Here is a 14,666-nt window from a genome sequence, read left to right as displayed (position 1 = left end):
GTGTGGCTTCCTGTGTCTTCATACATACAGCATTGTATGGAGATTTAAAGACTGTTTAATCAAATGTGTGGCCACGTTTTCTAGTTTATCAGCCTAGGAGTCGTAGATGAACACAAGGCTGATGTTATTCTCTTTATTTACGTGTCTGTTCCTCATTAAAATTGCTAAGCCAGCAAAATGAAACCGCTGCACCGTTTAAGGTAGAATAGAACATGGGAAAATGCAAGGCTGATAGACGGTGTATTACCAGAGAAGAGGGGAGGCCTGCTGTTTAAAAAAAAAAAAAAAAAAAACACCCCAGAAAAATCTGCCATGTGTTTGATTAAAGATTCTTCATAGGTCTTGTATGAAGACATATGTTCACTTGTGATGCTTATTATCACTGTTTCACCCAGTCTTCTAATTTTGGCTGCCATAATCTGGATTAAGGCCTTTCCGCTGAGCGTGCTGTTTGCTTCGCCCTGATGGGATGATTGACAGGTGGGTGTCTGAAAGAGCCAATGCAGTCGTATAAAATGCATCTTCACAGTCATCATCTGTGTTCGAAACAGTACACTGTTTACTACGTACTGCACCAGTATGTCCAAAAGGGAAAGGTAATTGCATTATCTGCATTGTTATTGTTTCTACAAAACCTTCACCCAGACCTGCCATTCATCCTGTCACAAGTGTTCACAGGATGGCATCTTTATTAAACTTCATGATTTCCCTAGGATAATGCAGCCTTATGGACTGTTGAAAGTTTTAGGTTTATGTCTGATGAGGATCATCATGTGACCACCTCTAATTGAAGCAAATAACATCTTGGTCATAGTTTTTCCTCACGATTATATGCCTAGGTGATCTGTGGACTGGTGGTCCTTTACAAACATGCTTAAAAACTTTCACATGGTACATAGAATGTCACAGAATTTGAACTTGCGGAAGAATTTTGAATTTGTTCAAAAACCTGTGTCTTTTTAAGGAAGGAAATCGGTGGAAGGCATCTGAACTGAGATCTTGCTCTATACGGGCCCCATGTTTCTCTGGGATGTTGCAAGTACTGCAGTTTACGATAACTTTATGCTCCTCTCGGCTGCAATCTTTATTCAGACCAGTCCATCTTTGTGCATGTCGATGTGTAACTTCTCAAGGACTTCTGTCTTTCATTGAACATTTTGGCTAATTTTATGGCAAAGAATGATCATGTTGGGAATATATCCGGGTTTCCTTTTGAGAGTTCTGTGGGTCAAATAAAAAATGGTGCGATGCCCAATTTGTCCTGTGGCACAGGTCATACGACAAATGTGTGAAACTGATAACATTACCGTTGCTTTTGACAGTGATGTAAGATCTTAATGTCATCTAAGAAAACATACTGAAGGTCCTTTATCACAGTCTATATCAGGACCAGCAAAGGATTTTAAAGAGCTTTATATCAGTAATTTTTGTATCACAGTTTCTGTTGGAGGTAACGGTGTCGAAAGTGGAAATGGCATTGATTTGGTAAACATACTCGTGGTTAAAGGTAGGGCTGGGTACTGAATGTTGATACCAGAAAGGCACCAATCAAAACATCTTGGTGTAATTGCAAAATACAATAAAATAATATATATATATAATTAAAAAACAAAAACAGACTGGCTCCCTGACGCACAGAAATGCAGAAAGCACAGCTAAATATGTTGGAAAGTCTGGCTCTGTTTCAAAAAATTTACTGAGAACAGTTAAAGGTGCTACATGTGCGTTAAGATAGTGGCTTCCCAAAATGGGTAATACGTCACGTGATGAAACATTTGATGACACATGGAATTAATCTCAGTCAAGAAAACTGCTGAATTTTCGCCTGCATGAAAAGGCACCGTCGCCACCGGAGATGGGAGAATTTGGACGGAATATAATACAACCACATGCAGACACCAGTGTTACCTGAGAATGTTTCATCACTGGAAAGTTAAGTTTCTGTGCACCTTTCTCACTTTGCCAGAGAAAACTAACATTTCTTACGATGCTTTATGTCGGCACTGAAAGCCAGTTAGGATAAGACTAGCACTTATCATACCATCGTATGAATGTATCAGTAATATTGTTATAGGTCATGTTCTGCAGGTTTCATGTATGAGGTCTACAAACTTCTTGCATGTGGATTTTATGTTGTAGGTGAGGGCTTTGACAGTGCTATGGCCAGTTCTACCAGTTTTACTCGCACCAATGCGTTTGCCCATGGAGAAACACTTGCTTTCACTGCAGCAGAAAAGCTGAGGTCGTCAGTTGAGCACAGGGAAGGATGCCACAGAGCAGGAGGGGAAAGAGAGCTAGCATTTTACTAGAGAAGGCTTGACCTGCTTATATTTCTTAACTGCAACCCACAACACGCCCATTGTTTGCTCCAGCAAGATCCAATTAAAAAGATGGTTGCTTCTGATGGTGACCGTACGGGACGGAGTACTCATGTTACTTGGTCTTTTAAGACTTCTTGTTGGAGTTACATTGCTTTTCTACTTGTTTAACATCTTCATATGTTTTAGTTTCTGTGAATTGATTGAAATGGACAGTATATATTTAAGCTGTTGTTCAGGCCCTAATTCTCAAGTTTTCAGGGTCAGCAAAAGAAACGATTCTGCACACAAAGTTGAGTTTTTCTTGTGGGCCAACATGCTTTCTAGTTTTAATCAGGTGGGCCATGAGGTGGAAAAGGTTGAGAAGGCCCAATCTAGGGAAAAAGTTTCAGTGGAATGTGGTAAAGCAGGGCAAGATGGACAGTCTGCAGTGCCGTGGTACCTTTTGGAGTAGGATGGGGGGAAGGTGAGAATGTATGTGAATTTTGTAGAATGGAATGAGAAACGTGCTTGTCATTAAAAGAACATTTCTGCTTGATGCTTTATACATTTTAAGCCGTTATCTTTTCCTTATCTTTGTCTTTGATCGGATGTTTTATATTGTTGAATTTGTCGAGACGGCTGAAGTTGAAATTGTGCCTTTCACCTGAGTGCAAAATGGTATGTGTTTATGACCTTCATGTAAGTCCACAGAAAAGATTTAAAAATCTGTAACCCACCAGGAGGTTTCAGGCAACAATTGGACGTCCTTTCATGTTGATGTGCTTATTGTACATTATGGTACAGTAATAGACACTGTGTAACTCTTGAACATGGTTTTATTAATCCCTTTAATATGCTGTGATAGCCCTGGATTTCTCTGGGCCTGTCCAGTTTCTCTTGAACTCTTACTTTCTGGGGACTTCAGGATTTATTGTGTTTTTTCAAATAGTCACAGGACTGTCCTGAAACATTGTCTTCCATTGAAAAGGGAAATCGAACCATCCCAAGTATTGCTATTATTTTAATTTCAGCTAGAGACTTGATTTCACATGTTACAGCTTCTTATAGTTGACCAACTTACCACTACGATCTGTGACCTTCACCATATTGGGTCTTCTACAGTCCCCCGTTTTGCGTTTTTTCAGCTTGGACGTACTGGACATTTCTTCTGTCTTACACTCACGATCTTACTGTGCTTCTCTGCTAGACAGCTTACTGCTGTTCTGATTAGGTAAGTTGGCTAATTAAGCTGGATATTTGTTAGCTAGCTAGAAAAGCTAACTTTAGTATTTCCTTTTCTGCCAGCTCATAACCTCCAAAGATATTCTTATTAGCATTTTTTTAGTTAATTAGTTCGTTCACTGTGTTGTAGAGATGCTAATTTAGCTATTTGACTATCTTTAGTGAATATTAGCACTCACTAGCTAAGTCTAGGCTTCATAGCTCAGCTGCTAAGCCTTGCAGATAGCTCATTGCTGAGACTGGGCATGTGGGTGAAGTGTACCACATTCGTAGGCTCCACTGATTGGCTGATGCAGATGGAACCTTAACACCCAGTCAGCAAGCACTTTTCAAGAAGGAATGTCTCAGATGTCTTTTAAAATACAGAATTTATTAGGCTCGTTTTATAAAAAAAAAAAGGAAAAAAAAGCAACAATAATCCGTACTGAGTGACTATTTGTAGCCCGCTTTGTGTGTTTGTCTCTCCACCCACTTCTCTGGGGTTTGGTCTGTTCCTCTTTCTCTGGTATGAATCCCTGTTACGTATCCACATAGCTCCACCCACCCGTACACTGACCAAAATAATTACAGAGGAATTGAGTAGTAGGTTAAAAAAAATACATTTCCAACATGATCAGATGGAGAAGTGACGGGTGTGGGTGTGTGTATATATACACCCTATATTGCCAAAAGTATTCAGTCACCCATCCAAATCGTTGAATTCAGGTCTTAAAATCACTTCCATGGCCACAGGTGTATAAAGCCAAGCCCCTAGGCCTGCAGACTGCATCTACAGACATTAGTGAAAGAATGGGTCGGTCTCAGGAGCTCAGTGAATTCCAGCGTGGTACCGTGATCGGACGCCACCTGTGCAGCAAGTCCAGTCATGAAATTTCCTCACTACTAAATATTTCACAGTCAACTGTCAGTGGGATTATAACAAAGTGGAAGCGATTGGGAACGACAGCAACTCAGCCACGAAGTGGTCGGCCACGTAAAATGACAGAGCGGGGTCAGCGGATGCTGAGGGGCATAGTGCGCAGAGGTCAGCAACTTTCTACAGAGTCAATCACTACAGACCTCCAAACTTCATGTGACCTTCAGATTAGTCAATTATGGTGTGGGGTTGTTTTTCAGGAGTTGGGCTCAGCCCCTTAGTTCCAGTGAAAGGAACTCTTAATGCTTCAGCACCAAGAGACTTTGGACAAGTTCATGCTCCCAACTTTGTGGGAACAGTTTGGGGACTTCCTGTTCCAACATGACTGCGCACCAGTGCAAAAAGCAGGTCCATAAAGACACGGATGAGCCAGTGTGGTGTGGAAGAACTTGACTGGCCTGCACAGAGTCCTGACCTCAACCCCATAGAACACCTTTGGGATGAATTAGAGTGGAGACTGTGAGCCAGGCCTTCTCGTCCAACATCAGTGTCTGAACTCACAAATGCGCTTCTGGAAGAACGGTCAAAAATTCCCATAAACACACTCCTAACTCTTGTGGAAAGCTTATAGCGTGCGCGTCTGTGCGTGTGTGTGTGTGTGTGTGTGTGTGTGTGTGTGTGTGTGTATATATATATATATATACATACATGTAATATATATTTTTGTGTTCTATTTTATTGGTTTTATTGATGAATGAGACAATATTCTTGGTGTTGGTCAGAGAAATACGGCCAGTGGAGCTATACATTTAATTAGAGAACAAATGTTTGCAATACAAAATCAAAATGTCTTGTGTAATTTATTTATATTAAATCACATAATTGAAACTCTTGCAGTGACATACCTGCTGATCAACATTCATGAAATGATCTAAAATGAGTGGTTTTCATGTCATTTTAGGCAGTAGAGGTGACATTCTATACTACAGCAGAGTTTGAACTGCCTGTTTAACCAATGAATCAGCAAATATATACAACATATTGACACTTTTACAGTATGCAGAGGAAAAATTTATATTAGTCTTTTTTTTTTTTTTTGTAAAATTAAGAACGGAAATGCACATTCACTTAATTATGCTACAGGTGATCGTTCTATGTAAGTTCTTTCATTTTCTCATATTCATGCTAGAATGTTTTATTTTGGCACCAAAGGTTTGATCATTGAAATCTAGGGCTGACCCAGCAGCACTTTTTGTGCATATAATATATTATAATGAAATAATAATATATTTCAAAAAGCTAATATTTGGAGCATTTTAGTCTCTTAATCAGTGCTAGACATCTGTCATCAGTTGCACACATGCTTTACCTTTTAGCTTCTGTGTCCCCATGACAAGGGGTGCTCTATGACAAGGTGAGATGCCTGAAATGAACTTGAAGATAAGATGCATTTTAAACTAAACCAGCTATAATTTTTTCATATGTATTAACAATTTCTCTATTTTAGCGACTCTGCTGGTAAAATTTATTTAAGATTAAAATTATTGTGTAAGAAATCAATGCTTTCAGTAAATAAACTAAGGACAGAGTCACAAATTTGATTACCTGAGTGCTCAGGTAATCAAATTATTTGGGCCAGCCCTACTTAAATATAATATGTCTAGGACCTAAAGTGTGGTAGACTGAATTTATGTCCTTTGTTTTAGGGTCTAAACTCTGGTAGACTGAATCTGATTGGTTGGTGTTGGAGTTTGGACTCTGGTAGGCTGGAAGTGATTGGCCAGGGTATGGGTTTGGATTCTCGTAGTCTGAATCTGATTGGCTTGTGTCAGAGTTTGGACTTTTGTAGACTGAATCTGATTGCTTGGTGTTGGAGTTTGGGCTCTGGTAGGCTGAAAGTGATTGGCTAAGGAATGAGTTTGGATCCTCATAGTCTGAATCTGATTGGCTTGTGTCAGAGTTTGGACTCTGGTAAACTGAATCTGATTGGCTCTGGGAAGCTGAATTTAATTGGTTAGGGTATGGGTTTGGATTCTCATAGTCTGAGTCTGATTGGCTTGTGTCAGAATTTGATCGGTTGTTGAATTTTGTACTCTGGTAGACTGGAAGTGATTGGTTAGGGTATGAGTTTGGTTTCTTGTAGTCTGAACCTGATAGACTGGCCGATTGGCTCATGTTGGAGTTTGGGCTCTGATGATCTGAATTTGATTGTTTGGTGTTTGGTCTAGGTGGATCATTTTCATCATCGCCACCTGTCTGAAATCAAAGCAGCACAGAGTACAAATTACCAGATGATACAGAAACATTCCATAGTCCCATAGCAAACTGTAAAACAAATCCATGAGACATACAGCAGATCTAACAAATGATAAACAGGGCAAACAATTCAGACACCTACATCTTTTGTTATTTAGTATACTTCCAGTGCGTCTTGTCTTTTATAAGGACAGGAATAGAGCACTTGTTTAGATCAGCTCTGGTTGTTTTATGACAGTAAGGTTTTTACAACAGGATTCAAATGTCTCACTCTGTTCTGTATGACTCTCTTGGGGGTGTGGAAATTTGAGTATAATGCTTTGGTTCCAAAACCTGGTCTTTACATTGAGGTGAGACTAAGGCAGATGTACAGAGCTCTGAGTAAAGCGACGCCCGACATGCTCAATCGAGTATGGGATGAATTTGACTTTGGCCTTGATGTTGTCCGTACAGCTGGAGGAGGTTCATACTGAGCACTTGTAAAATTACAAAATAAACTTTATGCTCAACTGAAGCATTTACAGTTTATTGCATTGTTCTGTAATGATTTACAAGTGAAAAATAATTTTGAAATTGGATGAATCTTTTTGAATCACCCTGTATATTAACCCCTTAAAATCCCAGACTTATTACATACTAAGTCCAGTTATTCAGTAACTACAAGGGCTTCAATGCAAACAGCCTAAGCTATTCTTAGTTGTAAAAGTGTGTCATAAAACTTTGGGCTGGCCAGTGGCACTGGCTGAGAAAGGGGTTAAATGGAAATAAAAGTGAATAATTGTTCTCTTTTAAATTTTTTTTTTTTACTTGTGTGGTCACAAGCATGAACAGAGTTTCACAAAACCACAATGTCAGTTTGAGAATCAAGTTGCGACAACTGCTCAACTATTCCCCTAATATTTACACACAGTAGTCTGTCCTGTCCATAGATAAATTCTATTTTTTTTATTACACGTTTGTTTTCAGAGAAAATGTAAGTTTTAGTCAGTATTACAAAAACACTTACTGTTTTTTGGCCTCTACAAGCAGAATCTGTGGAAAAAGAGAAGCAATCAGTGACGGATGCTCTTTTCAAACGGTCTGCTGTAAACAGACTTTAGTTTTAGTCTCAGAGTGGAGTTAATCTTCGGTAGAACAAAGTGCAACATTTACCTACACAGCGAGTGATCGCAGCATGTGTCTTGTGCTGTCTCTGTCTGTATTTCATCATAAATAATCCTCCAAGCAGTATTAGAGCTATAAAGAAACACGCAGTGATGATGGCGAAACCTGGAAATGAAACCCAGAGGCAGGAACAGAAAAAACATTCAGCTAAGATGTCATCACATTCATTAGAAACATACAGTTCAAATGGGGCCACATTTAAAGAAACGGGTGAAAAAATCAAATGTAGAGTTTTCCTCTGACAGCAGTTCCAATCGATCAGCCCAGACATGTTTGTTGTATAGATTTTGCCTTTTCAGTTTAGCACTTGAGAAGCACTTGAACATTGGAAACATTCAAAGTCGATAGTCACCGGTATCGTGTGGGTTTTTTTTTTTTGTGTGTGTGTGTGTGTGTGTGTGTGTGTGTGTGGTGTTGTTTTTTCATATTTTGATCTATTTTAGGTGTGGGGATAAATGTTAAGCCTTTATTTAGAAGTTTTAGCTGACTTTCCGTAGGTATGAAGCATTTTGAAAGGTTTAATACCTCACCACCTCTCTGTAGACCCTGTTTTGGGTTCAAAGGCTTCCCCAGTTTAAGTGCTTGGCCCAATGTTCTAGCATGACCCTAGCACATGCTGGTGTCCAGTGTATTTTGTCCTGGGTGACCTCAAACTGAGCTGCTGGCAATTGTGGGATATAGGCCATGTTTTTCTTGATGTGCTTATTAAGGCACATCAACTTTTCTTGCTCATCCAATTTAAGTGCTTTTGAGAAATTAATAAGGGGGATCCTGATAACTGCCCCCGGAAATGTATCTGTTTTTAAAATAAAAAAATACTCAACTCTTGTCAACCCTCTCAAGTGGAATCCAGCTTTTTATTAAGGGCCTTTTCAATGCGCTTTAGGACGCTGACATTGTATAGCTGAATGCTATAGTCAGTCATTTGAGAACAGGTGTTGTGCCAAATTCTGACACTCAAGTGAACCAAGTTCATGGAATCATGTAGGTGTTATCTTATATTTGAGATTTCTGTTGCACACTGCAACCTTACTCAAGAACATTTAACAGTAATAGCAGTAAGCATTTATTCATGTTAATGTATACTATTTCTACACAATTTTAAAGGGAATTATGAATATTAAGAGTTCTTACTGAATTGTTCATCAAATGTAAATGCTGTTTGCCCTACAGATGTGTTCCTGTAGGTTGTTGGTTCCAGAGTTGAACTTGATCTTGCTGGCAGTGGTTGTTTTGGTGTAGAGGATTAAAACATACAAAATGTAAAATATTGAGCATTAGTGGTATAAAAATTTGAGGAATTTGTCAGAAACATAAGGACTTGTATGAAAATGAGTTAGAACCTGAAGCCTTCTGGATATACAGTGGTGCTTGAACGTTTCTTAACTTTTTAAATTTTCTCTATTTCTGCATACATTTGTTCTCATACTTAATCAGATTTTCACACAAGTCCTAAAAGTAGATAAAGAGAACCAGTTTCTTTATCATGCAGTTCGCTATAGATCACAGAAGGCTATGGGAACAATGTTTTGTGGACAGATGAGATCTATCTATCTATCTATCTATCTATCTATCTATCTATCTAAAATAAAATGTTATATATATTTTAAAGAGAAGTGTTTTGTTTGGAGAAAGGAAAACACTGGATTCTAGCATAAAAACCTAATCCCATCTGTGATGGATGGAGGTGGTAGTATCGTGATGTGGGCCTGTTTTGCTGCGTCTGGCTTGCCATCATTGATGGAACAATGAAATCATGAATCATACCGGCAAATTCTAAAGGAAAATGTCAGGACATCTGTCTGGGAGCTGAAACTCAAGAGAATGTGGGTCGTTCTACCAAAGAATGGTTAAAGAAGAATAAAGTTAAAGGTTTGGAAATGGCCACGTCAAAGTCATGAACTTAATTCTATAGAAATGTTGTGGGAAGAACCCAAAGCAGCAGTTCACGGGAGGAAACCCACCAACATAAGAGGTGAAGCAGTTTTGTACTGAGGACTAAAACTCCACCAAGCCGACGTGCAGGACTAATCAACAGTTACCGGAAACATTTAGTTGCAGTTGTTGCTTTACAAGGGGGTCAGGTTCACATACTTTGCCATATTGCCTGATACGTAGTTTTGGATTTTCCTCAATTTATAAATGACCAAGTCTAATATTTTTTTTCTCATTTGTTTAATTTGGTTCTCTTTATATTAGGACTTCAGAATGTAAGGGAATTTTTCGATAGTAACCGAGCTCTTACTGAATTGTCCTTTAGATGTAAACGTTGTTCCTAGTGGAGATGTGTGCCTGTAGGTTGTTGGTTTCAGAGTTGAACTTGGTCTTGCTGGCGTTGGTGATGTTGTAGGTGAACAAAATATACAATAAATTTAAATCATAAAACATACATGGCATAAAGATGTCTGTGAGAAACATAAGAACTTGTATAAAATGCAGACTTAGAGCTACAAGCATCTCACCAATAATTTCAAGATAAATCCATCTCAAGGTGTTTCCTTTCATCACTTTACAGGAATAATCTCCTGAATCTTCTTGTGTCACATTAATGATGTTCACACTTATGGTGTTAGACCTTCTGTCATCAGAAATGGAGAATCTGCCTTTTGGAGCCTCTGTGGTACTGACCACTATGGTATGGGAGTCATCAAATCTTTTGGCTAAACACTTGGGTTTGCTCTTGAACTTCTCAGGATAGTTACAGCTGATAGTTACAGTCTCTCCTAGAACAGCAGTTAAATGTTCTATACTCCAAGCATCTGAAAATCACACAATCATGAAACAAGCAATCAGCCATAAACATAAACTCCAATTGAAACGCTTACTATCTGCATTGTGCCTTATGTCTCTATCGCAGTAATGCCTCAGGAATGATTTACGTTGTAGTAACACACTGAAAAGTTAAACTCTAATCTTCAGCTAAAAAAAAGCTTCAGCTTTCAGCTACTCCAGATCTGTTACAGCATCCAAATCTACTCCACATCTGGCTCAGGTGTCAGCAAGATTGTTTTTGAACATCTAAGGTCCTTAAGCAGCATCCCACCTGGACCCCCCCATCCATTACAATCATATGTTGATACAAGAATGAAAGGGTACTAATCCTTCATTAATTACTTTAATAATACATTTTAAACAGGAGAATAAAATGGAGAGACTGAAATGGATAAAAGGCTACATTTTCTTAATTTCCAATTTTATTCTTTTCAGCTGTTGTCATTCTCTACCTAATGTGTGTCCATTGCAAATGATATGTAAATAAAAATTCCACACAATCGCTCTGAAATCAGTGCTTGTTTCATTGTTGTAAAAGTTTCCTGAATCATGCACAATAATTTGTACATCTGGATGGTCAAATCTCTGCTTGCTTGCTGTTCAGCTTTAATGAATAAGGGCCAACAACACAAATAACTATACTCATTGAGAACTTTATTAGGAACACTCATACTGTGTAGGGCTTCCCTTTGCCGTCAACAGCCCCATTAAACTTGTGTTCAAGAAATCGGTTTGAAATGACGTTTGCTTTGTGAGATGGGATATTATCATGCTGGAAGTAGCTGTTAGAAGATGGTTAATTATGGCCATGAAGGAATGCACATGGTCAGCAACAAATAGACTGTCACTTAAATAGACTGTTGCATTCAAGCGATGGTTGATTGTTTTCTTGGCACATTTTGGGTCTGTTAATACCACTCTCCACACAGTTACACCACCTCCACCAGCCTGGACTGTTGACGCAAGGCAGGTTGGATCCATGGATCCATGCTGTTGAAGCCAAAATCTGACCCTACCATCTGTGTGCCTTAGCAGAAATATATCAGACCATCCTACATCCTTTCGTTCTTGAGCTGTTCGATTTTGGTGAGCTTGTGAACACTGCAGCCTCAGCTTTCTGTTCTTGGTTGACAGAAGTGGAACCCAGTGTGGTTTTCTGCTGTTGTAGCCCACCCCCCTTCAAGGTTTGTGTTGTGCATTTGGAGATGCTTTCCTGCTCACCATAACTGTACAGAGTGGTTAAGAGTGGTTATCTGCCTTTTTGTGATATATAACACTGACACACACACTGACACACACACTGAATGTGTGTACTGAATGATAGTTGCCCAATAAATGTGCGTACTAAGGGTGTGTGTGTATGTATGTGTGTGTGTGTGTGTGTGTATATATATATATATATATATATATATATATATATATATATATATATATATATATATATATATATATATATATATATATATATATATATATATATATATATAACCATCTCTAGGGTTTACAGAGAACTGTCCGAAAAAGAGGAAATATCCAGTGAGCAGTCAGTTGTGTGGACAAAAATGCCTTGTTAATTTGAGAGGTCAGAGGAGAATGGGCAGACTGGTTCCAGATGATAGAAAGACAACAGGAACTCAAATAACCACTTGTTACAACCAAGGAATACAGAATACCATATCTGAACGCACAACACATCGAACCTTGAAGATTTTCCCCTTTCTTCCCCATTCTGATGCTCGGTCTGCACTTCAGCTTGTCTTGACCACCTCTCCATGCCTAAATGCAGTGAGTTGCGGCCGTGTAATTGGCTGATTGGCTATTTGTGTTAAGCAACTGAACAGGCGTACCTAATAAAGTAGCCAGTGTGTGTGTATAGACCAAAGGAAACCATCCAAACTTACTTAGATACAAGGTTTTCTTCTGACATCAGCAAGACATGTATATGTCCAGTTAACGCAATTAGCAAATTAAACATATTAACAATATAGTTTAAGATATTTTACACAGCATGTCAGAAAAAGGGGGAATCTTACCTTTTGGAATTATTAAGTTTGCATTTATATAAGTGAACATAAAACAGTCACTAACATTTTGTGAACATCAGCTTTATGTTCAAATCAAAAATTTCACAAACACATTTCTTGACATATTTAGCAGCAAGTAAAAGTGATATATCTGACCTGAGACCCGACAGAGGGTGAGGAGAAGGAGGATGTTCATTCTGGACTGAAGTTTAGAAAATCAATCTGCTTTCCATGAAAGCCCTTTAAAAATGACTTTAGTTTTTGTCACTTATGTTCCTATGTGTGTGTCTGTCTCCACTTCCCTCTGTGGTGGTTGGAAAAAGTCCCATATGGGGGAGGGAGGCTTAAGTGGTACAGGGGAATTTGATTGCCCAAAATAAGGCCCACCACCCACACACAGAGTGAAGCTAGTAGCTGATTGGTTATTACGTTGGATATGGTTGGACATTCAGTTAATTCTTTTGAGGAAACAGGAGAAGGTGGTTGCACTCTGCTATCCGTTCCACATTTCAGTTCCGTGCATAAAAAAAAAAAGAATAAACACATTTTCACGATAAAAGCCTGAGGTGATTTTAATGTTGTGAACATGTATTCATCCCCCTCTCCTTTCTTTTGAGCTGATTGACCTTTCATCTCTTCATATGTGGGCTGTGTGGTGTTGCAGCATTTTACCCACGCATTGGCCCTTATTCATCAAAGTTGCAGCAATCTGATGAAAATCCCAGTTTACATGCACACTACAAATAATCAGATCCAAAATGATGTGCTTGTGTAGAGCACTATTTGGTGTAAACGTTACCATGACAACCAGCAACCAGATGAGCAGCAGTGAGCAGTGCTTGTTTTTAATGTTTTAATTTTTAAGGTGTCTGACTCAGGAAAACGTTCTTGACGTGTACTTATTAAAGGACGCAGACAGGAAGACGTCATGTTATGAGACACATAAGCTGGACATCCGTCTCACCGCCGTCTTTTAAAGATCAGAGCATGAACTTTGTCTCCTCTGCAGACCAGTTTCTGCTCCGCCGTGTTGAACAGTATTAAACTTTCACGCATACAGAAGGTACTTAAACTGGCCGATAGGGAATGTAGTCAGATACAGGCGTTTACATAGTTACTATTCTTCTATTTAATGTATTATTCACATGATTACCCTCCTCGTTCAATGGGATAGAAATTGTATTCCAAATGCACACAGACTAGTCTATTCCGACTGAGGTGTATACATGGACATATTCAGCTGAGCTATTAGTCGGATATTTAATGGATGATCAGGCTGCATGTAAATGTGGCTAATGGCTGTGCGTATTGGCAGAGTTTTGAGGTCAAGCAGTGAGTGCATAGTAGTTCCCACTACTAATTTTTAAGATGGTAGAATGGTGTAATTGTGTCATTATTTTCGTAAAATAACATTTAAAACTGTAGTTTTCTGTAGTCTTCTGCTGTATTGTCTCTAAATGGGACAACAGATAGTTTTAGCTTCTGTATTATAATTATTTGCATGTAAAAAAACAAAATAAATCTGAAAAGGCTTTCCACAAGGGTTAGCAAGCAAGCAAAGTTTATTTATATAGTGTTTTTTACAACAGGTGTTGTCACAAAGCAGCTTTACGGAACAATCTAATACAAACAGTATTACAGAAAGAAAAATAAAACAAAAATCCGGGTCCGAGCCCCCATGAGCGTCGCCAGTGGCTACAGTGGCAAAGAAAAACTCCCTAAAGAGGAAGAAACCTTGAGAGGAACCAAGACTCAGAAGGGGGAACCCATCCTCCTCTGGTCAACACCAGAAAGCAAACATTGTTAGTATAAAGAATTATAGTATTGTAGTACAAAGCGGGAAAAACAGGTGGGCAGCGGTTAATCTGATTAGTTTATGATTATCAGCGGCAGTAGCATCTGAGGATGAGGATTGCACAGCATTGTACAGCAAGAAGCTCAGTGGTGGTCAAGCTGGTCCAGAAGGCTGGTGAGCAGTGGGCACCCGATAAAGGCAAAAGGGGCAGCAGCATCAATCACAGGATGGGCAGCTGATCAACTCGGCAAAGAAAG

The 14,666-nt window shown here is 39.0% G+C and overlaps 1 protein-coding gene across 1 annotated transcript; it reads right to left on the bottom strand.

Moving 5' to 3' along the window:
- Positions 1-5,239: 5,239 nt before the first annotated feature.
- LOC108412160 lies at positions 5,240-12,848 on the bottom strand. Its single transcript, XM_017684081.2, has 7 exons — positions 12,771-12,848; positions 10,281-10,577; positions 10,064-10,147; positions 8,953-9,036; positions 7,807-7,923; positions 7,661-7,686; positions 5,240-6,654 (listed from the first exon to the last, which is right to left on the bottom strand). The coding sequence occupies exons 1-7, from the start codon at positions 12,808-12,810 to the stop codon at positions 6,040-6,042; spliced, it is 1,263 nt and encodes a 420-aa protein (XP_017539570.1). The 5' UTR covers positions 12,811-12,848; the 3' UTR covers positions 5,240-6,039.
- Positions 12,849-14,666: the final 1,818 nt, after the last annotated feature.

The sequence above is a fragment of the Pygocentrus nattereri genome, chromosome 12 (assembly GCF_015220715.1).
Source record: "Pygocentrus nattereri isolate fPygNat1 chromosome 12, fPygNat1.pri, whole genome shotgun sequence".
Lineage (NCBI taxonomy): Eukaryota > Metazoa > Chordata > Actinopteri > Characiformes > Serrasalmidae > Pygocentrus > Pygocentrus nattereri.
Note: the sequence above shows the minus strand (reverse complement) of the source record. Positions and strands in the feature narration are given on the sequence as shown.

What these genes read in the sequence shown, in the direction of transcription:
- LOC108412160 (XM_017684081.2), bottom strand. Translation starts at nt 12,810, where the DNA reads ATGAACATCCTCCTTCTCCTCACCCTCTGTCGGGTCTCAG. An exon ending in CACCCTCTGTCGGGTCTCAG is followed by an intron (nt 10,578 to 12,770) that starts GTCAGATATATC and finishes TGTGATTTTCAG; the next exon opens with ATGCTTGGAGTATAGAACAT. An exon ending in TACATCTAAAGGACAATTCA is followed by an intron (nt 9,037 to 10,063) that starts GTAAGAGCTCGG and finishes AACCACTGCCAG; the next exon opens with CAAGATCAAGTTCAACTCTG.